Consider the following 23,458-nt stretch of genomic DNA (forward strand, 5'->3'; position numbering starts at 1 on the left):
TCATTAGGAGATAGATTGTGAGGCCATCAGTCCATCTAGTCATACAAGAGGTCCAGTTAAGAGTCTGATAGCAGTGGGATAGAACTTGGTGGTAGGTGTTTTTCAAGAAGTTATAGATTAGCTTTATTTGTCACATGTACATTGAAACATCAAAATACAGTGAAATGTGTCCTTTATGTCAATGACCAAGACAATCCAAGATTGTGCTGTGGGGTACCCCACAAGAGTTGCCATGCTTCTTGCACCAATAGAGCATGCCCATAACTTACTGACCTTAACCTGCAACACACATCAAAGTTGCTGGTGAACGCAGCAGGCCAGGCAGCATTTCTAGGAAGAGGTACGATCGACGTTTCAGGCCGAGACCCTTCGTCAGGAGTGAGTCCTGACGAAGGGTCTCGGCCTGAAACGTCGATCGTACCTCTTCCTAGAGATGCTGCCTGGCCTGCTGCGTTCACCAGCAACTTTGATGTGTGTTGCTTGAATTTCCAGCATCTGCAGAATTCCTGTTGTTTGACCTTAACCTGTACGTCTTTGGAAGGAGGAAGGAAACCGGAGCACCCAGAGGAAACTTATGCAGTCATGGAGAGAACGTACAAGTTCCTTACAGACTGTGGTGGCCCTCGATCGCTGGCACTGTATAGTGTTACACTAACTGCTATGTCACTGTGCTGCTCTCACTACGCCGTTCAGGCCTTTGTATCTCCCTCTGATGGGAGAGGGTGGTACGGAGAATATCTGGGTTGGGTGATTATGCTGGCTGCTTTACTGAGATCTAATACTTAGGTGAGAAGTATTAGACAGAGTCCATGGAGGGGAGGCCGGTTCCCGTGATGTGCGAGATAATGGGCTGCCGCAAACTCCCCCTGAAACACAAGATATTCTGCAGGTGCTGGAAATCTACAGAAACACACACAAAATGCTGGAGGAACTCAGTAGGTCAGGCAGCATCTGTGGCGGGGAATAAAGAGTCGATGCTTTGGGCCAAGACCCTTCACAAGGACTCTGGAAATCCTGAAGGTGGTTTCTGCAAGACAATGGACAAATCTTGGAAAACAAACCCCAGCAGAACACCACTGCACACAGGGTCACCTCCTGCTGGTTTCTGATCCTGTGCTCCAGCTTCAGAAACACAGAGGAGGTGAACTGCACACCGTGTCTGTTGGATGAATCTTGCACCGATTGCAAATGGATATGAGTTGTGGCAGAAAGCTGCCCCTTGGCTTGGCACCTGTTCTATTCTGAAGCCATCAGCCCACACTGGCAGTGGCCTCTTGATCCATCCTTAATGCAAACACCACAGCGTCTGAGCTCAAAAAACAATTAATGTCAAGCTGTATGTAACAGACAGAAGCAGATGTTCAAAATTATTACAAGGGCTCCCTTTACCAGAACTCCTCCAATTTATTATTGACTACCCCATAATCTTATATCGTGATGCATGATACAGTAAACTGTGTTGATAATTCTTTCGGCAGCGAGACAGCGTGTACTGAAATCAAGTCCGACTCCTGAGAATTCAGCACATAATCGGAGTTGACATTCCCAGTGCTCTACGGAGGCTATGCTGCACTGACAGAGATGCTGCCTTTTTGATTAGACTATCAAATCCAACATGTGCCGGTTCACAGTAAAAGTCCCATGGCGTTTAGAGAACCCTCCACTGCAAACTGCCCAATGTTTAGTCCTACATCAACGTCATGAAAGCAGACCAGCGGGCTATTGTCTCACTCTTGTTTGTTGAAGCTTGCTTTGCACAAATTGTCCAACACACTCTATTGCAAGAGACACTATACACTCAGTGGACACTTTATTAGGTACCTCCTGTACCTAATAAAGTGGCCACTGAGTGTATGTTCGTGGTCTTCTGCCCATCCACTCCAAGGTTCGACGTGTTGTGCGTTCAGAGACGCTCTTCTGCACACCACTGTTGTAACGTGTGTTTATTTGAGTTACTGTCACCTTCCTGTCAGCTTGAACCAGTCTGGCCATTCTCCTCTGACCTCTCTCATTAACAAGGCGTTTTCACCCACGGAACTGCCGCTCATTAGGTGTTTTGTTTGTTTATCACATAATTCTCTGTAAACGCCAGAGATTGTTGTGCGTGAAAATCCCAGGAGATCAGCAGATTCTGAGATACTCCAACCACCCTGACTAGCACCGACTATCATTCCATGGTCAAAGTCACTTAGATCACCTTTTTTCCCCATTCTGATGTTTGGTCTAAACAACAACTGAACCTCTTGACCATGCTTTTATACATTGAGTTGCTGTCACAAGATTGGCTTATTAGATATTGGCTTATTAACGAGCTGGTGAACAGGTAGACCAAATAAAGGGGCCCCTGGGTATATTTCTAAAGAATTTACTGTAACGAGTTCTTAAAAGGCACTTATAAATGCCTGTCCTTTCTTGTTTTTCTAATGATCTCAGAGGTACACAAACAAACACCATCAATCATGCCGGTATGATATAACAATAATGGAGATACTGGTTAACTCTAGCAATCAATTTCTATCAATGATACCAGATGAGGAAAGCCCTAGTGGTGGAAATCATTGACCATTGGGGGTGTGCAGCCCGTTGTTCCCTCCTGTAAAGCTCCCAGTAACCCATGTGAAGTTTTCCATTACTCAGGTACTGTATCACAAAATTCTTTTTCTTGAAAGCAATTCATATTTAAATTGACAACTCACTCTCTCCTTGCTCTCTCGTATACAGACAAACACACACACAGGTCTCAGGTACAGATGTCCATAAGACATAGAAGCAAAATTAGGCCATTTGGCCCATTAAGTCTGCTCAGCCCTTTGTTCATGGTTGATTTATTTTCCCTTTCAACACACAGATTCACCATCCTCTGGCTAAAGAAATTCCTCTTCATCTCTGTCCTAAAGGGACGTTCCTGTATTTTGAGCCTGTGCCCTCTGGTCCTAGACTCTCCCTCTACTGGAAACAACCTCTCCACAGTCACTCTATCTGGGCCTTTCAATATTCAATAGATTTCAATGAGATCTCCCCTTATTCTTCTAATCTCCAGCGAATAAATGCCCAGAACCATCAAACGCTCCTCAAACATTAACCCTTTTGTTCCTGAGATCATTCTCACGAACCACCTCTGGATCCTCTCCAATTCCCAGCAATTTCCGCTCCATGTCTTTTTCCATTGTCTCCCCTTTGCTGACCAACACACCCCACCATCAACCTACCCAGTCCCTTATTCTCTTCTCTTTCAGTGCCCCCCATGTCCCCTAACCTTCTCCCTCCTCTCCACTATCCTACCACTCAGCGTCCTTCTTCCATCCCCACTCCAGTTACAACATTGTCCTCTTTTTTACCCTCAGCTCCTATGCTCTCCTCCCACTGCACACGAGGACATGTTACCATAAGAAAGAGGATAGGAGTATGCCATTTTGACCCGTCAAACCATTCCCCAAAAAGCTCACATACTCACTGCATCCCAAAAGGAAAAAAAGACTTGCTCTTATAAAGATAACACATTCTTTTTGAAGATACACCACTTGTAATGTGGTAATGGTATCCGACAAGAAGGCCATTAGAGTCACAGAGTCTCAGAAAAATGCAGCACTGGAACAAGCCCTTTGGCCCACCTAGTCCATACCAAACCATTTAAACTGCCTCCTCCCATCGATCTGCACTCGGACCACAGCCCTCCAGACCCCTACCATCCATGTACCTATCCAAAATTCTTTTAAACACTGAAGTTGAGCTCGCATGTGCCACTTGCGCTGGCAGTTCATTCCACACTCTGACGACGCTCTGCATGAAGAAGTTCCCCCTCATGTTCCCCTTAAACTTAACCCATGACTTCTGATTGTAGTCCTACCCAACCTCAGTGGAAACAGCCTCTTGCATTTATCCTATCTATACTCCTCATAATTTTTTATACCCTCATCAAATCTCCTCTTAATCTTCTACGTTCCGTTGAATAAAGCCCTAACCTTTTCAATCTTCCCTTATGACTCAGGTCCTCCAGTCCTGGCAACATCCTTGTAATTTCTCTATACCCTTTCAACCATATTTACACCTTTCCAGTAGGTAGGTGACCAAAACTGCACACAGTACTCCAAATTAACCCTCACCAATGGCTTATACAACTTCAACATAACATCCCATCCCCTGTACTCAATACTTTGATTTATGTAAGGCCAACTGCCGAACGCTTTCTTTATGACCATTGGGATGCATCTGGTCAGAGCAACGGAGGATAATTCTCGTCTTCAACAATTATTTCAAGATGTCCTGACGAAGGGTCTCGGCCTGAAACATCGACTGTACCTCTTCCTAGAGATGCTGCCTGGCCTGCTGCGTTCACCAGCAACTTTGATGTGTGTTGCAATTATTTCAAGAGATGGTTTTACTTCCACAGCAGTGAAGGGTCTTGACCCAAAATGCCAACAATCCATTTCCTGACCCACTGAGTTTCTCCAGTTTTTCGTTTCTTTCTCCAGATTCCAGCATTTGCAGCCTCACTTGTGTCTCAGTTTAATAGAAGACGGCAGCTTCATCAGTGCAGCTCTGCGTCGGCACTGCGCGAGCGGAAACAGTGTATCTGCAAAATGTTGGAGTGAGGTGCATCCACTAAGCCACAGTGGACTCGTAGCGGAGCACCGCCTCAGAGGCGTCCACCACCCTCAAGCTGCAACTTGAGTGACACGGACCTCACATCACTCTATAATAGTTAGAGGATCCTCTTCCCACTGACCACTGCCACAAGGTGAAAGCTTGCTGTCATTTCCCCTTTACAGAGCTGAATCTGAGCTGTGGTGGGCTGCGAGCTGACTATTTAATGTCAAGCTGGGTGGAGCTGAAGGTGGTGAGAAGGAGATATTTTAAAATATTACACGGTTTCCTCTTACCAGACAGTGCTGACCTCAAGTAATTGACTGCTCCATAATTTAGCTCCGCAGACGAATGATGAGGTTAGCTGTCTAGCAGCTCCTGCAGCTGTGAGTGTTACATTGTGTGCACTGATAATCCCAATAGGGAGCTGATTGTTAGCGAGGGTGAACACTTTCATACCCAGTAATTTTACTTCGTAGGCCAGGCCCAGGACAATTTGTGGCACTCGCTCCTGAGTCAGAATGTGGGGATTCAAGTCCTGGCTTTTGGGTGCATTGTTCAGGCTGATCAATGCTGTGTTGCTGGCGGGCTGTCTTCAGGGCTGCAATGTTATGCACGGCCCTCGCCGTCCTTGCAGGTGCATCTGACATCTATACGGTATACGAGCAGAATTCGGCCATTCAGCCCAAAGATTATGCTTCGCCATTCTACCATGGCTGATTTTATTTTCAACGCTGTTCTCCCGCCTTCTCCACTGCCAGCTTGTACTCCCCCCCCCCAAATTCCTGTTCTGGCTTCCGCCCCCTTCCTTTCCAGTCTGGATGAAGGGTCTCAGCCTGAAACGTTCACCATTTATTCCTCTACACAGATGTTGCCCGACCTGCTGAGTTCCTTCAACATTCCCTGTGTGTTTCTCAACATTTCCAGCATCTGCAGAATCTCTTGTGTTTATGTCCCAGTATGGCGCTTGGTCTAAAGGTGGAGGTGTCCCCTGGACTCTCAGTCCTCCTTCTTCCAGCTGGTAGGAGCATTGAGATTGGAAGAAAATTTAGTAGCACTTTCAAGGAGCCAGAAGAGACTTGATGGGCTGAAATGGCCTTGTCCTATGCTCTTTGTGTAACAGGGATCAACATGAAACTAACCTGGGAAGGCCTTTCAAGCTGGAGGAAGGACTTACAGTGTTTTTGTTCTCAGAGTTATCACTGGGATACTGACAGTATGAGATCAATATCACAATGCTGCAGCAGCAATGAGATGATGAGTCCATGAAACATCTGCGATTTTAATAAAGATGAAATGTGTTTGATGTGAGGACAGAAACAATTGCTTAAGGCCCTGAACTCTGTCTGTATCCTCCAAACTCATGGCAAGAAAGGGGTAGCCTCCAACCTGACAGTATGAACATCTATTTTTCTAACTTCCAGTAATTTCACTCTTCTCCCCCCCTTTTCTCTTTTTCCATTCCCTTATTCTGGTTCTCCTCTCTCACTCCTTCTCCTCTGCCCAACAACTCTCTCTGGTCGCCCTCCTCCTTCCCTTTTATCCATGGTCCACTGGCCTCTCCTATCACATTCCTTCTTCTTCAGCTCTTTATCTCTTCCACCTATCCCCTCCCAGCTTCTTACTTCATTACCCAGTTCCCCCTCCCTCTCACCTTCCCCCTCACCTAGTCTCACCTATCACCTGCCAGCTTGTACCTCCTTCTTCTCTTCTTCTCCGTCTTGTTTTACAGTGGTTGGCACCCAGCTTAATGGTGCATTAACGCCACCTTCTGCTCCGGAATGTGCAATAGACTCACATTCCAAATTCCTTCACCCAATCACACACACACACACACCCTAACCTACACTTTATCCTCCCATCTTTGGCTATCCTAGTACCCTATTCCTGCTTATTTGTCATATCCTATAAAAAAAAAACCCTGTACCCCTCAAGAAAGCTAAAAATACCCTGACCTGTGCTCTCTCACCCATGCCCAGCAACCCTTTTAATGTGAATTCCTGCACCCCCAATTCCCTTAGGTTGATTATCATCATCTCTCTCTGTATCCCATACTTCCTGCAACTCAGAACTACATGTTCTACTGACTCCTCTTCCTGACATTCCTCACACAATCCTGTCTGGTGTTTCCCTATCATTTTCAATGTTGTGTTTAATGCACAGTGCCCCAGCCTTAACCTAGTCCACACAATTTCCTCTCTTCTGAATCCAAGCTTGTACTGCTTCCCCACCTCCCCCCGCCACACCTTCTTATTCTTTTCAGTCCTCATGAAGGGTCTCAGCCCAAAACATTGACTGTTTATTCCCCTCCACAGATGCAGTCTGACCCGCTGGGCTCCTCCAGCATTATGTTTGTTGCTCAAGGTTTCTGGCATCTGCACAATATCTTGTGTTCAGTCTGTAGATAACTTGCCGCTTAGTAGAACTATACTGAGAGATGAGCAGCTTCAGCTTCGCGTATAGAATATTCCCATTAAATCTCCTGCTAACCTTCACTGTTGTAGCTTCTTCCTACAACACTGAAGGTTAAGGGGAAATTTAATACGGCTGTTCAATATTTTGACAGGTGTTTATAGTGCCTCTCCCACCACCCTGGCAGCACATTCTATACACACCTACCAATCTGTGTCAAAACCTACCTGAGTAACTTTCTTTACAATAACTCTCAGATCAATTATCCAAACAAATTATCTGATCACTGCTGCACATTTTTCTATAAGAGCTTGTCGTTAGCAAACTGGCTGCAACGTTTCTTGACGTTATAACCGTGAATGCTTTCGAACATTGGTACTGGAACTTTAATCATAATTGGAGTTTGTGAATTAAAGGAGGGGTTAACTCCATGAATTTGTTCTCTTATTCAATTAGATCTGAGACATTAATCTATGACATTAACAATCCTTGCCTCATATCTTTTAATGTCATGTCTGTTCACACATCCTGCCTTTTGTAATCTACTCAGGAAGGTCCTTTGATGTCAGAGGCATTGGAAAGCTGTGAAAATGCACACTGTGCTTCAAAACATTTCCTTGGCAGAGATTCACAGAATCACTGCCCTTTAAAATGGTGCAGCCTGTGGCTTTGCATTGCCTTGCCTTGCAGTTAGAGGCCGCAGTAACTGTAGCATACTTACGCTTCCACCTCCTGGAAAAGCTGGAGTTTGTCTGGGAAGATCTCGGATAACAGGACGTTGACGTACGGCAGGTTGAGACCCTGAAGCTGTGTCTCCAAGTGCTGAAAAATAAGGACAGAATAACAGTAAGGCAAAAGAGGCGGTAAATATCGATTTGAATCTTGAAGAAGGATCTCAGCCCAAAACGTCAACTGTTTATTCATTTCCATAGATGCTTCCTGGCCTGCTGAGTTCCTTTAGCATTTTGTATGTGTTGCTTTGGCAGAATCTCTCATGTTTAAAGTGGTGCAGTAGGGGCAGTACGATAGCGCAGGGGGCAGCATGGTGGTGTAATAGCTAGTGTAATGCTTTACAGCGCCAGCTGTACGATCGGGGCTTGGATCCCACCGCTGTCTCTAAAGAGCTTGTAGGTTCTCCCCATCACCACGTGGGTTTCCTCCAGGTACTCCGTTTCCTCCCACACTCCAAAGACAGACTGGCTAGGGTTAGGGAGCTTGATCATGTTATATTGGCTGCAGGAAGCATAGCGCCTCTTGCACGCTCAATCCTCACTGATTTGATTTGACGCAAGTGAGACGCTTCATGGTATGTTCTGATGTCTCAGAGATTGTCTGCCTGGCGTCAGTGGTCGCACAACCAGGTCTTGTGATATGCACCGGCAGCTCATACGACCATCCACCACCTGCTACCGTGGCTTCCCGTGACCCTGATCAGGGGGCTAAGCAGATGCTACACCTTGCCCAAGGGTGAGTTGCAGGCTAGTGGAGGGAAGGAGTGCCTTTGTTAGAGACATATCTCCACCCCACCACCCAGCAGGAACAATAACAATATGTAAAATACATTTGGACAGGTACAAGGCAATGAGAGGCTTATTTAGAGACACAGCATGATAACAGGACCTTCTATTTCAAAGAACCCACACTACCCAATTACACCCATGTCTTTGAGATGTACTCACTCGTACGTCTTAGAATGTGGGAGGAAACCTCAGCACCTGGAGGAAATCCACGCAGTCACGGGGAGAACGTAAAGACAACTTACTGACAGTGGAGGGAATTAAACCAGGATCACTGGCGCTGTAATAGCATTACCCTGACCGCAAGACGCACCGCCCCTTTAGAGGAACCTTTAGGTCTTTATTCCTTGGAGCGTAGAAGATTGAGGGGGGACTTGATAGAGGTATTTTAAATTATGAGGGGGATAGATAGAGTTGACGTGGATAGGCTTTTTCCGTTGAGAGTGGGGGAGATTCAAACAAGAGGACATGAGTTGAGGGTTAAAGGGCAAAAGTTTAGGGGTAACATGAGGGGGAACTTCTTTACTCAGAGAGTGGTAGCTGTGTGGAATGAGCTTCCAGCAGGAGTGGTTGAGACAGGTTCGATGTTGGTGTTTAAAGTTAAATTGGACAGCTATATGGACAGGAAAGGAATGGAGGGTTATGGGCTGAGTGCACGTCGGTGGGACTAGGTGAGAGTAAGAGTTCGGCACGGACTAGAAGGGCCAAGATGGCCTGTTTCCGTGCTGTAATTGTTATATGGTTATATGGAACGTGGATCATATGCAGGCAAATGGGGCTGGCTTAGATGGGCAATGTGGTCAGGATGGATGAGTTGGGCCGAAGGGCCTGTCTCTGTGTCCTATTACTCAGTGGCGGTATGAAGTGTTGTTATTCAGGAGTGGCTGTGCTTTGGTGCACTAGTCCAGTGATGTTGCACTGTTCAAGGTACCATTGTTCTGATGTTCTATTTCCAGGTCAACGTAAACTAGTGAAGAGTGTTAGTTAGCGGAACAGAACAGTACAGCACAGCACAGCACAGAACAGGAACAGGTCCTCCGGCCTGCAATGTTGTACCAAACTAATTAAACTAACAGTTAAATGCCTAAATACGCCCAAAATGGCGGCAGGGTAGCATAGTGGTTAGCGCATCGCTGTACAACGCCAACGGTCACTGTTCTGGGTTCAGCTCCGGCGCGGGCTAAAACAGGTTTGTATGTTCTCCCCGTGAACACATGGGTTTCCTCCAGAGCTCTGATTTCCTCCTATATTCCAAAGCCACTGGTTAGGGTTAGGATTAGTAAGAAGTGGGCATGCTGCGTTGGTGCTGGAAGCATGGCGACACTTGTGGGTACATCCTTGGACTGTGTTGGTCGTTAAGACAAAAACGGTGCATTTCACTGTATGTTTTAATAAATGTGCGTCAAATAAAGCTAATCTTTCCTTTTATTTGTAAATAAACGAATCCCTTCCGCTTAAAACATTCCCTGCATATTCATGTGCCTATCGAAGAGCCTTTTAAACACCTCTATGGTTTCAACCTCCACCATCATCCTTGGCAGGGCATTCCAAACACCCACCGCTCCCTGTGCCCCACACATCTCATTTGAACTTACCCCCTCTCACCTCCCGTTTCAGACATTTCGGCCCTGGGAAAACAATACCAGCTGTCTATCTATGCCTCTCACAATCTAATAAACTTCTATCAGGTCTCCATCCAGCCTCTGCTGCTTCAGAAAAAAAACAACCCAACTTTGTCCAACCTCTCCCTGTAAATGTTTAGAATTACTCCAACATTCTGACTGTAACTTACCCCGAAAGAGATGGTGAACTCATTATAACATTGCTGTCTGGTGCTGCCTGTCTTTGTTTGCATTGTAATAGTGACTACACTTAAAAATTAATTGACTGTAAAATCCTTGGGTGACCCTGAAGTTACCAAAGCTGTTGTACTGTATATACACTAGGCACGAGTTCAATCTTAATCCCAATCTTACTTCCCATCATGTTTACTTTATTTATTGAGTCAGTGTTATCCTAAGCCAAGCAATAATATCCCTGGTGACACGGTGTAGTTTCTGGTGTTATTATTCAATACTTCACGGACAGCGAGTGCAGAGGAGATTTAACGGGATGCCGCCTAGATTACAGAGCATGTCTTGTGAGGAAAGGTTGCGTGAGCTAGGTCTTTTATCTTTGGAGTGAAGGAGGATGAGAGGGGACTTGGTAGAAGTATAAAAGATGATGTGGAATAGATAGACTGGACAGCCAGAGACTTTTTCCAACAGCAGAAATGGTTAATACAATAGCACATAATTTTAAGGTGATTGGAGGAGAGTATAGTGGGGATGTCAGACGTAAGTATTTTTACACAGAGTGATGGGTGCATGAATCGCACTGCCAGGAGTGGTGGTAGAGGCAGATACATTAGGGACATTTAAGAGACTCTTAGATAGGCACATGGATGACAGGGAAATAGAGAGTTATGCAGGAGGGAAGGGTTAAATTGAATTTGGAGTAATCTGGCATAGCATTTATTTATATCTGCATTTACTCAGTTTGGTGTTTATTGATCTGGTTTACAGTTACTGTTCTATAGCTTTGCTAAGTATGCCACAGGAAAAAGAATCTCAGGGTTGCATGTGGTGACATGTATGCTTTTGACAAGGTCCCACACAGGAGATTAGTGAGCAAACTTAAAGCACACGGTATTGGGGGTAAGGTTTTGATGTGGATAGAGAATTGGTTAGCAGACAGGAAGCAAAGAGTGGGAATAAACAGGACCTTTTCAGAATGGCAGGCAGTGACTAGTGGGGTACCGCAAGGCTCAGTGCTGGGACCCCAATTGTTTACAATATATATTAATGACTTGGATGAGGGAATTAAATGCAGCATCTCCAAGTTTGCGGATGACACGAAGCTGGGCGGCAGTGTTAGCTGTGAGGAGGATGCTAAGAGGATGCAGGGTGACTTGGATAGGTTGGGTGAGTGGGCAAATTCATGGCAGATGCAATTTAATGTGGATAAATGTGAAGTTATCCACTTTGGTGGCAAAAATAGGAAAACAGATTATTATCTGAATGGTGGCCGATTAGGAAAAGGGGAGGTGCAACGAGACCTGGGTGTCATTATACACCAGTCATTGAAAGTGGGCATGCAGGTATAGCAGGCGGTGAAAAAGGCGAATGGTATTTTGGCATTTATAGCGAGAGGATTCGAGTACAGGAGCAGGGAGGTACTACTGCAGTTGTACAAGGCCTTGGTGAGACCACACCTGGAGTATTGTGTGCAGTTTTGGTCCCCTAATCTGAGGAAAGACATCCTTGTCATAGAGGGAGTACAAAGAAGGTTCACCAGATTGATTCCTGGGATGGCAGGAATTTCATATGAAGACTGGATGAACTGGGCTTGTACTCGTTGGAATTTAGAAGATTGAGGGGGGATCTGATTGAAATGTATAAAATCCTAAAGGGATTGGACAGGCTAGATGCAGGAAGATTGTTCCCGATGTTGGGGAAGTCCAGAACGAAGGGTCACAGTTTGAGGATAAAGGGGAAGGCTTTTAGGACCGAGATTAGGAAAAACTTCTTCACACAGAGAGTGGTGAATCTGTGGAATTCTCTGCCACAGGAAACAGTTGAGGCTAGTTCACTGGCTATATTTAAGAGGGAGTTAGATATGGCCCTTGTGGCTACGGGGATCAGGGGGTATGGAGGGAAGGCTGGTGCAGGGTTCTGAGTTGGATGATCAGCCATGATCATAATAAATGTCGGTGCAGGCTCGAAGGGCCGAATGGCCTACTCCTGCACCAAGTTTCTATGTTTCTATGTATGCACTCTGATAATAAATATTATTTTGAACTTTGAACACTTCAGAATCAGAATCAGGTTTAGTATCACTGGCGAATGTCACGAAATTTGTTGTTTTAAGGCAGGAATATACATTGCAATACATATTAAAAAACTGTACATTACAATAAGAAATATGTAACATTAAATTAGTTGAAAAAGAGAGCAAAAAAAGAAAAAAAATAGTGAGGTAGCATACATGGGTTCATTGTCCATTCAGAAATCGGACGGTGGAGGGAGAGAAGCAGTTGCTAAAACATTAAGTGTGTGCCTTCAGGCTCCTGTTCCTCCTCCCTAATGGTAGCAACGAGAAGAGGCAGGTCCTGGTCGATGAGGATCCTTAGCGATGGATGCCACCTTCCAGAGGAATCGGCTTTTCAAGATGTCCTCTATGCTGGAGAGGCCTGCCCACCATGGTGCTGGCTGAGTTTGCAACTTTCCTGCAGCTTTTCCGATGCTGTGCAGTGGCCCACTTCATATCAATTTGTGAGTGTTTCTGGTGACATACCAAGTCTCCTCAAACTCCTAATGAAACACAGTCACTGTCGCGCCTTTGTAATTGCTTCAATATGTTTGGCCTAGGATGGACCTTCAGAGTCGTTGACACCCAGGAACTTGAAAGTGCCCACCCCTTCCACTGCTGATCCCTCGACGCAGACCGGATTGTGTTCCCTTGAGTTCCCCTTCCTGAAGCCCACAGTCTATTCCTTGGTCACGCTGACGTTGAGTGCAAGGTTGTTGGTGCGACACCACCTAACCAGCTGATCTACCTCACTCCTGTACATCTCCTCATCACCATTTGAAATTCTGCCAACCATAGTGGTGTCATTGGCAAATCTATAGATGCTGTTTGACCTGTGCCTAGCCAGAGAGAGCAGAGCACTGGGCTAACCCAGTGTAGATTGTCAGTGAGGAGAAGATGTTATTTCCAATCTGCACTGACTGTGTCTCCCAATATGGAACTCAAAGATCCAGCAGCAGAGGGAGATATGGAGGTCCAAGTTTGGGAGCTTGCTGATTAATACTGAGGGTATGATGGTGTTGAATGCTGAACAGCAATCAATAACTAGCCATCTTGTCAAATCCAGAAATGACCCTAAGCACAGCTCTTACTTGAGGTTCATTAGAACTAGAGGTCATAGGTTAAGGGTGAAAGGTGAAATATTTACTCTCCAGCCAGAAAAGAATTACAATAAATTTGCCGGGACTCGATGACCCAAGTGATAGGGAAAGGTTGAACAGGTTTGGACTTTATTCCCGGGGTGTAGGAGAATGATGGGAGATTTGATAGAGGTGTACAAAATTATGAGGGGTACAGATAGGGTAAATGAAAGCAGGCTTTTTCCACTGAGGTTGGGTGAGGCTAGAACTAGAAGTCATAGGTTAAGAGTGAAAGGTGATATATTGAAGAGGAACCTGACGGGCAACTTCTTCATTTCGAGGATGGTGAGAGTGTGGAACATGCTGCCAGTGGAAGTGGTGGACGCATAATCGTTTTCAACATTTATGAGAGGTTTGGATTAGTGTGTGGATGGGAGGGATATGGAGAGCTGTTGTCCTGGTAATGGGACTAGACAGAATAACGCAGAGTAGATGGGACAAAGGGCCTACATCTGTGCTGTGGTGTTCTGTGACTCTATGACTCATATGAGGATGTGAATATATCCAGGGAGAGTGGGAAAGAGGGCAGACGGAATGGTGGGAGGGATGCACAGACGTTGTAAAGGCACAAGCCAAATGAGGCGAAATAAATTAGGAAGTAAATGGAAACAAGACACGGGATAGCATCCGCTCTATTGAAACTGACAGCTAATCGTCAGTCATCTATTTGCACTGAGCAATTTCAATTAAGCCTTGTGTCCCATACCGTATCCAGGTCAGTAAACAACAGTCTCTGCTTTATTGTTAATTTTATTTTATTTTTTAATTAGATAAAGGGCAATAAAGAGACACCTTCACAAAGAAAAAAATAAAGATTTGTGTGACATTACAAGCAGATGCTTCAGCTGTTTACTTTCCCAATTTATGTGTGTGATTTACACATTTAAAAACAAAACATCCAGCGATGGTTCTCTTTGTGGGATTACGCTGAATTTTACAACACAGGAACAGGCCGTTCAGCCCATCAGGTATTTCTGTTCTACAAATACATCATCTAACTCTTAACTGATATCAGGCTGTTGGTACTTCTGCACAGAGTACTGTGAGCAGTTTGGGGCTCTTGATCAAAGAAAGGATGTGCTGGCTTTTAAGAGAGTCCAGAGATGCATCAGTATTATTCTGGGAATGAAAGGGTTAATGTATGAGGAGTGTTTGATGGCTCTGGGCCTGTATCACTAGAGTTTAAAGGAATGAGAGGGCATCTCACTGAAACCTACTGAATACTGGAAGGACTAGATAGAGTGGACATGGAGAAGATGTTTCAATTGGTGGGGGAGTCTAGGACCAGAGGGCACAGCCTCAGAATAGAGGGGTGCCCTTTAGAACAGTGATCAGGAGGAATTTCTTTAGCCAGTGGGTGGTGAACCTGAGGAATTCATTGTCACAGATGGCTGTAGAGAGCAAATCATTGAGCATATTCAAAGTGGAGGTTGATAGGTTCTTGATTAGTAAAGGTATCTAAGGTTTCGAGAAGAAGGCAGGAGAATGGGTTTGAGAGAGATAGTAAATCAGCCATGAGTGAACGGCGGAGCAGAATGGACGGGCCGAATGGATTAATTCTACTCCTATGTCTTGTGTTCTTATGGTGTAGTCTCCCCTGTGAGTTTATCTTACCTTAGAGTGTATTAGTTTCACAGAGAAGGGAGCTGTTGGATGCTAGTGCGACACATCAACAGCCCTTGTGGACCTGCTATGTGAAGACACGCATGTTCCTTTACTGAGACCCAATTATAGGAAGCTCCATGAAAACGGTGAGGGAAATTAGAGACAGTGGTGGAGCTGAACCCAGGTCACTGGCACTGTAATAGCGTTACACTCACTGCTACACAACCAGTGCTGTGAAGTTCAAGCAGTTGCACACTCTGGATTAGGGGCGCACTGTCACTGGGATAGGTCTGGGACATGGCAATACTGAACATCCCAACGCCTCCACTTTTTATCAGGAATACAGGACTGCAGTGGGAATGCTGGGAGATTTTCCCTCCCTCATCCTTCCTTTCCCACTTTTTCCAACATATAGTATTAATTATAAGCTGCTTGTGTGTACTTGCTGTGCCATTGTAGCTCATGAGTTTCCAATGATGACTATCCAGTCAGTGGCCACTTCATTAGGTACCTCCTGTATCTAGTAAAGTGGCCACTGAGTGTATGTTCATGGTCTTCTGCTGCTGTAGCCCATCCACTTCAAGGTTCAATATGTTGTGCATTCAGAGATGCTCTTCCGCACATCACTCTGGTTACTTGAGTTACTGTCACCTTCCTGTCAGCTCAGACCAGTCTGGCCATTCTCCTTCGACCTCTCTCATTAACAGAATGTTCCCACCCACGGAACTGCCGCTCACTGCATCTTTTTTGTTTCTCGCACCATTCCCTGTAAACTCTTAGAGACTGTTGTGTGTGGAAACCCCAGGAAATCAGTCGTTTCTGAGATACTCAAACCACCCTGTCTGGCACCAACAATCATTTCACGGTCAAAGAATATAATAGAAGAGATCACATTTCTTCTCCAAAGTAACTTAGATTATATTTCTTCTCCATTCTGATGTTTGGTCTGAAAAACAAATGAAACTCTTGACCACGTCTGCATCCTTTTATGCATTGAGTTGCTATCACATGATTGGTTGATTCGATATTGGATTAACGAATAGATGTACAGGTGTACCTAATATAGTGATCACTGAATGTATATTGAGACATATCCTACTGACGATACAGCACTTTGTGACAATTTTTCTCCCTCTGCTTGCAAACGAAATATGCAGATTGTTGGTGAACTATCAAGGTTCATCAAAGTTCGGTGTGCCTTCTACTATCCTTCCTGCAACATGGAGTTTGTTAGAGGAAGGCTCTACAATGGGTAGTCAAAACCACCAACACATCACTGGCACCAGGGTACCCGCCATCACGGACATATATACAGAAACAGTGCTAGAAACAGACCAGCAATATCATGAAGGATCCCACCTTCCCTGCCCGTGGACTGTTTAACCCACTCCCATCAGGTAGGAGGCTATGTAGTGTCCACACCAGGACCACCAGACTCAAAAAACAATTACTTTCCCCAAGCAGTCAAGCAAATCAACACCTCCACCCACTAACCCACCCCTCCACACCCTCAACCACCACTACTTTATCATTTCCTGTCAGAGTCACCTTATGTACAGACACTCCTCTGCCCAGTGTCACTTTATGGACGTTTAATCATGCAAACGCACATGTATATTTATTGTGTATCTTCTTATTATTGTGTTCTTTATCTTATTGTGTATTTTTTCTGCTGCTTCAGGTCTGGAGTAACAGTTATTTTGTTCACCTTTACACTTGTGTACTGGAGATGACATTAAACAATCTTGTCTAATGTTGGCAATCAATCGCTAATCAATTAGCAATGCCTTGCAAAATTAATAGTAATTAACCTATTGATTGGGTGTCAGGTGTGTTGCCTTTAGGTAACTATTTCTCTTTTTAATCATAGTGAGATGAATCTTCAGAGTTTTTAGATGTGAGCTCACTGAGTGTTGCCTGGAGTCAGAGAACAGTCTACATCCGTGGGAAGGTGGGAGTGAGGAAAGGGGCTTCTTTTGCTGTTGTTGTTTCGCTGCTTGTTGTGTTCTGTGTTGTTCAGCTGAGCACTGTGGGCACGCTATGTCGACGCTGGAATGTGTGGAAACACTTGCAGGCTGCCCCAAGCACATCCCAGGGCTGTGTTGGTTGCTACCGCAAAAGGTACATTTCACTGTATATTTTGATAAATAAATCTGAAGCTGACAGCTTGGGGCATCTGCTGAGTAAGGATAGGGGACAGGCGAAAGGCAGGACTCGCAGCAAAGGGTCCATTTTATAATTCTAGAGATGTAACATGGACAGCATCCTGACTGGTTGCATCACTGCCTCGAATGGAGGCTCCAATGCACAGGATCGGGAAAAGCTGCAGAGAGTTAGAAACTCACCAGCTCCATCATGTGCACTACGCACCCCCTGGGCCATCCTGTCCCACATATTCCTCAGGTACTTTGCTTTCACTATCACATGTATATCCTTAGGGTGCATCTGGTGAATTTCAACCATTTCCTTGAGTTTACGCCAGAATTCTGAATTCCCACAGGCGACTTTAAGCGAGGGCAACTCGGACAAAATGTTCTGTTTCTCCCCGGGGGTGAAGGGCTTATGAATAGTCATAATCAAGGTCGAGGGCTGGCTCGGATCGTCAGGGTTCTCAACCTGACATTGCCTGACTTCAATAGGTGGCATTCTGGTAGATCTATCTGGGTAAAACCTCTCCCTGAGATACCTCCATACTAATTCCCACACTACGCAAAATATCATGGACGGGTAGCAGTTAAACAGTACAAACTTAAAACCGCAGAGTATGTATTCCACGACCTGCCACTTTTGAGTACCCAAACTCATGATGCCTACACCCAGTGACCCTTTACTAGGTCTACCTGTACACCTGCTTGTTAATGGAAATACTGTATCTAAAGATCCAACCATGTGGCAGCAACTCAGTGCATAAAAGCATGCAGTCATTGTCATGAGGTTCAGTTGTTGTTCAGACCAAACATCAGAATGGGGAAGAAACATGATCCAAGTGACTTTGACTGTAGAGTGATTGTTGGTGACAGACGGTGGTTTGAGCATCTCAGAAACTCCTAATCTCCTGGGATTTTCACGCACAACAGTATAGAGTTTACAGAAAATAGTGCGAAAAGCACTAAGACATCCATTGAGTGGCAGGTCTGTGGGCGAAAGTGCCTTATTAATGAGAGAAGTCAGAGGAGAATGGCCAGACTGGTTCAAGCTGACAGGAAGACAACAGTGACTCAAATAACCACATGTTACAACAGTGGTGTGCAGAACAGCATCTCTGAATGCACAACATGTTGAACCTTGAAGAAGTTGGGCTACTGCACCAGAAGACCATGAACGTATACTGAGTGGCCACTTTATGAGGCACAGGGAGTACCTAATAAAGTGGCCACTGAATGTATTCTAACCGCTGGCTGCATGCAATAGAGTACACACAAAATCAACTTTCCCCGTCAGATGGAATGACAGAGGCCTAATGGGTTTGGCTGCCGACACAGAATATTAAAACAAATCCAACACAATTCAGTGGAAATGTTGTAAACTCCTCGAGGCTAATCCCAGGAGTTTAGGCAGTTCAAACTCTAATGACATTCACCACGAATGTAATGTGTCATGAATCCATAAGCAGCAAACAAGTTGTTGTTTCACCTTTTCATTTCAGGCAACATCTTTCCGGGGGACTTTTCCAGCGCTTGCCTGCTAATTGATTTGTGGCAAGTGTAATGCAGAGAAAATACACCTGCTGCCTGGAGCGACTGAGACCCTGCAGGTGACGGATGGTCTATTGGCTGCGTCTGCAACGTGCTTCACAGCTAAAGCAACCGCAATCTCCACAAATGAACCAATCTCCATGTCACAGGGAGCAGGTTCTAGAGCCACATGGCCAAATGTTGCCGAACTTTCCTGCGGACGCTCAATAGCTGGTGCCAAATATCAGTGTGTTATTGAGTCACAGAGTCATACTGTACGGAAATGGGCCATTCAGCCCAACTGAGCCATGCTGGCTAATATTCCCGTTTAAGCCAGTCCCATTTGCCCGCCTGTAACATAGAACAGTAACAGCACAGTGCTGTCCTGTTGAGGGTCTTGGCCAGAAATGTTGACTGTTTACTATTTTCCATAGATGCTGCCTGGCCTGCTGAGTTCCTCCAGCTGTGTTGCACAGCACAGTACTGACCCTTCAGCCCATGATGTTGTGCCAACTTTTAACTTTCTCTTAGCCTTTCCTCCCACATGGCCCTCTATTTTTCTTTCATCCATGTGCCTATCTAAGAGGTTCTAAAATGGTCCCCCACCATCACCATTCCATGCACCCCCCATTCTCTGATGTCTCCCTGTGATGTTCCCCCAATCCTTTCCTCCAGTCATCTCAAAATTTTGACCCCTCACATTAGCCATTTCCACCCTAGAGAAAGGTCACTGACTGTCTGCTCAATTTCTGCCTCTTATCACCTTGTACACTTCCATCAACTCATCTCTCATCCTCATTCACTCGAAAGAAAAAAAACGCAAGCTCCCTCAAACTATACTTATGCTCTCTAATCCAGGTGACATCCTGGCAAATCTCTTCTGCACCCTCCCTAAATCTTCAAAGTTCTAAGTAAGTTTGTTATCAAAGTATGGCATTTAGAGAATAGCAGGCGAACTCTCTGCTGCAAACTGCCCAACGTTTAGCCCTACAGCAACATCATGAAAGCAGACCAGCGGGTACAGTGGGGATTTCCGGGACCAGTGGGTACCACAGGTCTCAAGAGAGTTCTGAATACCTAAGACCTGGTTAGAATTTGAAACGGTAAATAGTGTGTATAATGAAGTACCGTTAACGTGATAATATAATCATTGAATAAACTATCTTTGGAAAAGAAATGAGAAGACGAGGAAAGCTAAAAAGGGAATAAAAAACACAGCAGTAAGTGAAACTTACAGAAGGTGAAAATGAGTGGAGGGAGGAGAAAGAAAAGGAAATGTATGGAGTTAAGAGATACTATCAGGAGAGAGTGAATGTAGGGAAGAGGAAGAATAAGGAAGACGGAGGGAGGTCACAAAGAAGGTGGGGAGAGGGGATGAGAAAAGGGAGAGAGTGTTAGCATGGAGCAGTTGGGCTGAAGGGCCTGTTTCTCTGTTGTATAACTATGACTAGAAATGAGCAAGGGAACAGCAGGTTAAATTAGACAGAGAGATAGTCAACACCGAGGATTAAAGAATCTGAGTAAACAGCTATATTCTACACACAAAATAATATACATATTATTATAATAATAGATAATATATAACACTGTGAATAACATATATAGTACACTATATACACGGACAATGTTTGTACAGTACTGTGCACATATATATATAGCTAGGGTGTCTAAGGCTTTTACATATCACTGTAGTCATTTTATGTATTGCACTGTACTGCCGGCACAAAAAAAAACAAATTTTGTGACATCTGTGAGCGATGATAAACTTGATTCTGATCTGGGTCTCTATTGTGGACTGACAGTGGGAAGGGGGCAGGGAGAGGGGAATCATGGTTGGGAAAAGGGGAAGGGAGAAGGGAGGGAACAGGAAGCACCAGAGAGACATTCTGTAATGATCAATAAACCAATTGTTTGGAATGAAGTAACCTTGCCTGGTGTCTCAGGGCTGGGTGTGTCTGCATCTGCACCACCCACCCCTGCCCCGGCACTCCTTCTCTGCCACCTGTCCCACACCCCTCCCGTGATATTCTACCCTCGCCATTCCCAATATCTTTTGCTTCCAGCAGATTTATAAATTATATATATATATATATACTGTATGTGCTCAGACTTTTGCACAGTATTTTAAGCATACGTACAGTATATATGCAAGAGCTTTGTAGATTCTTTCAATGGGTTTATTTTAAAAGTAAAAACTACAAGCCAAATGAAGCATAGCTGAATATAATATTAGAACATATCCTGTATTAACGCATAAACAAATGCCTTGTGAAAGCTAGATACCTTTAGCCTGGAAAGAAAAGTTTCTATTTGAAGCCAAGTAAAGCATCTGTTCAAATCAAAGCAGATCTCTAACCTAAACTAATTTAAATCCTTATTAAAATTATGCTAATGGTTAGCAGACTTGAACACAGACATACAGAAGCACACAGACATAGACCAGACAAACAGAAAAACACAGCCCCCATCTGCACAATGCCTGATCTGGAAAGGGTGAGCAGCTTCAAGTTCCTGACTGTCAACATCTCTGAAGATCTACCCTGAGCCCAACAGATCAATGCAATTACAAAGAAGGCATGACAGCAGCTATCACAAACAAGAGAAAATCCGCAGATGCTGGAAATCTTGAGCAACACACACAAAATACTGGAGGAACTCAGCAGGCCAGGCATCATCTGTGGAAAAAAAGTACAGTCAACGTTTCGGGCTGAGACCCTTCGGCAGTGACCTGCATGACAGCAGCTATACTTTGTTGTGAGTTTGAGGAGATTTAGTATGTCTCCAAAAGCTCTAGCAAATTTCTACAGGCGTACTATGGAGAGCATTCCAACTAGTTGCATCACTGTCTGGTATGGAGGTTCCAATGCACAGGATCAAAGAAAGCTACAGAGGATTGTAAACTCAGCCAGCCCTATCATGGGCACCAGCATCCCCACCACTGAGGACATCTACAAAAGCTGATACCTCAAGAAGGTGACATCCTTCATGAAGGATGCTCACCACCCAGGACCTGTGCCCTTCTCATTGCTACCATCAGGGACAAGGTACAGGAGCCTGAAAACACACACTCAATGGTTTAGGTGCCACTTCTTCCCCTCTGCCATCAGATTTCTGAATGGTCCATGAACTGTGAATGTTACCTTACTATTTTGCTCACTTTTTGCAGTGCTTATTACAGGGCATGAAAGGATTACAGGGAGAAGGCAGGAGGTTGGGGCTGAGACGGAAAATGGATCAGCCATAATGAAATGGCAGAGCAGACTCGATGGGCCAAATGGCCTAATTCTGCTCCTATACCTTATGGTCTTATGGTTCCACATTGTGTGTTTCCTGACTTTGAAAGATATTGCTGTTCTCTCACCTGTCCTATAATCCCACTCTGGATGTACCATGACTAGAAGTTGTTCAAGAGAGCATCATTTTAAGTTCAAGTTAATCGTCATTCAACTGTACACATGTATACAGTCAAATGAAACAATGTTCTTCAGGGACCAAGGTGAAAAACATAATACATCATACATAGTACATATATCTCATATAGCACATAAAATAATATCAACAGATAAACAGAAGTATTCTGTAGATATACAGTACTGTGCAAAAGACCTAGGCACATATATCCATCTACTAAATGTTTACCAATATTAACAAAGACTTAAGACTCACAGATATTGCTGTTTCAAGGGCAAGTAAAGAGAAGATGGAGATGGATGTCTTTCCCACAGTTTGTTTCAAATCAAATCAAAATTAACCCACATAGGAAATTATATGAAAAACAGTACTCTACAAGTTGATATAAAGTGCATACATGGCATATAGTTAACCATACAACAGTACAATGCTACTGGTGCTGTCATAAGTAATGTGTGCTGAGAGGTAGCAGCAGGGTGTTCAGAAGCCTCACAGCCTGAGGGACGGTGACTGGAGGACGGTATAGGTACCATAGGTTTAGTATCTACATTCAGGACCTATCCTATAAGTATAAGCAAGGTAGAGGTAGTGTTTTTTCACACAGAGAGCGGTGGGTGTGTGGAAAACCTTGCCAGTGGTGGTGGTAGAGGACAACACACCATAGGGGCACAAAGACAAGAAAATCTGCAGATGCTGGAAATCCAAAGCAACACACACAAAAGGCTGGAGGAACTCAGCAGGCTAGGCAGCATCTATGAGTAAACAGTCGGCATTTTGGACCAAGATCCTTCCTCAGGATTGGAAAGGAAGAAGAGAAGTCAGTGTAAGAAGGTGGGGGGAAGGGGAGGGGCATTATAGGAGCATTTAAGAAACTCTTAGAAAGGCACATGGAAGATAAAAGAATGGAGGGCTGTGCAGGAGGAAAGGGTTAAATTGATCTTAGAGTAGGTTAAAAGATCATAACAACATCATAAGATGAAGGGCCTGCAGTGTTTTATGTTGCATGCTTAAGGTGGTTCACCTTCTCAAGGGGAATTAGTGATCTTCAATAAAGATTAGCCTTGTTAGTGGTACCCAAACTCTTTTAAACAGAGGGTAAAATATATATGCATACACTTACAAACATATCACAATATCTGATATATAATTGTTACTTAAATGTGAGAATTGTCAGTATAAAATTGTCATGCTATAATTACCTTTGACGGCTCTGTTGGAGGTTATCACTTACATTATGAAACAAATGAAAGAACTTTGAAATATAAAA

The 23,458-nt window shown here is 44.5% G+C and overlaps 1 protein-coding gene across 1 annotated transcript in view; it reads right to left on the minus strand.

Annotated features, from left to right (window-relative positions):
- dph1 (diphthamide biosynthesis 1) overlaps nt 1–23,458 on the minus strand; it is an 814,404-nt gene that overhangs the window by 88,805 nt on the left and 702,141 nt on the right. The window contains exon 9 of the mRNA XM_072243260.1: nt 7,718–7,818. Coding sequence (XP_072099361.1) covers nt 7,718–7,818 — 101 coding nt within the window. The remainder of the gene's footprint in view (nt 1–7,717; nt 7,819–23,458) is intronic.

The sequence above is a fragment of the Mobula birostris genome, chromosome 25 (assembly GCF_030028105.1).
Source record: "Mobula birostris isolate sMobBir1 chromosome 25, sMobBir1.hap1, whole genome shotgun sequence".
Classification (NCBI taxonomy): domain Eukaryota; kingdom Metazoa; phylum Chordata; class Chondrichthyes; order Myliobatiformes; family Myliobatidae; genus Mobula; species Mobula birostris.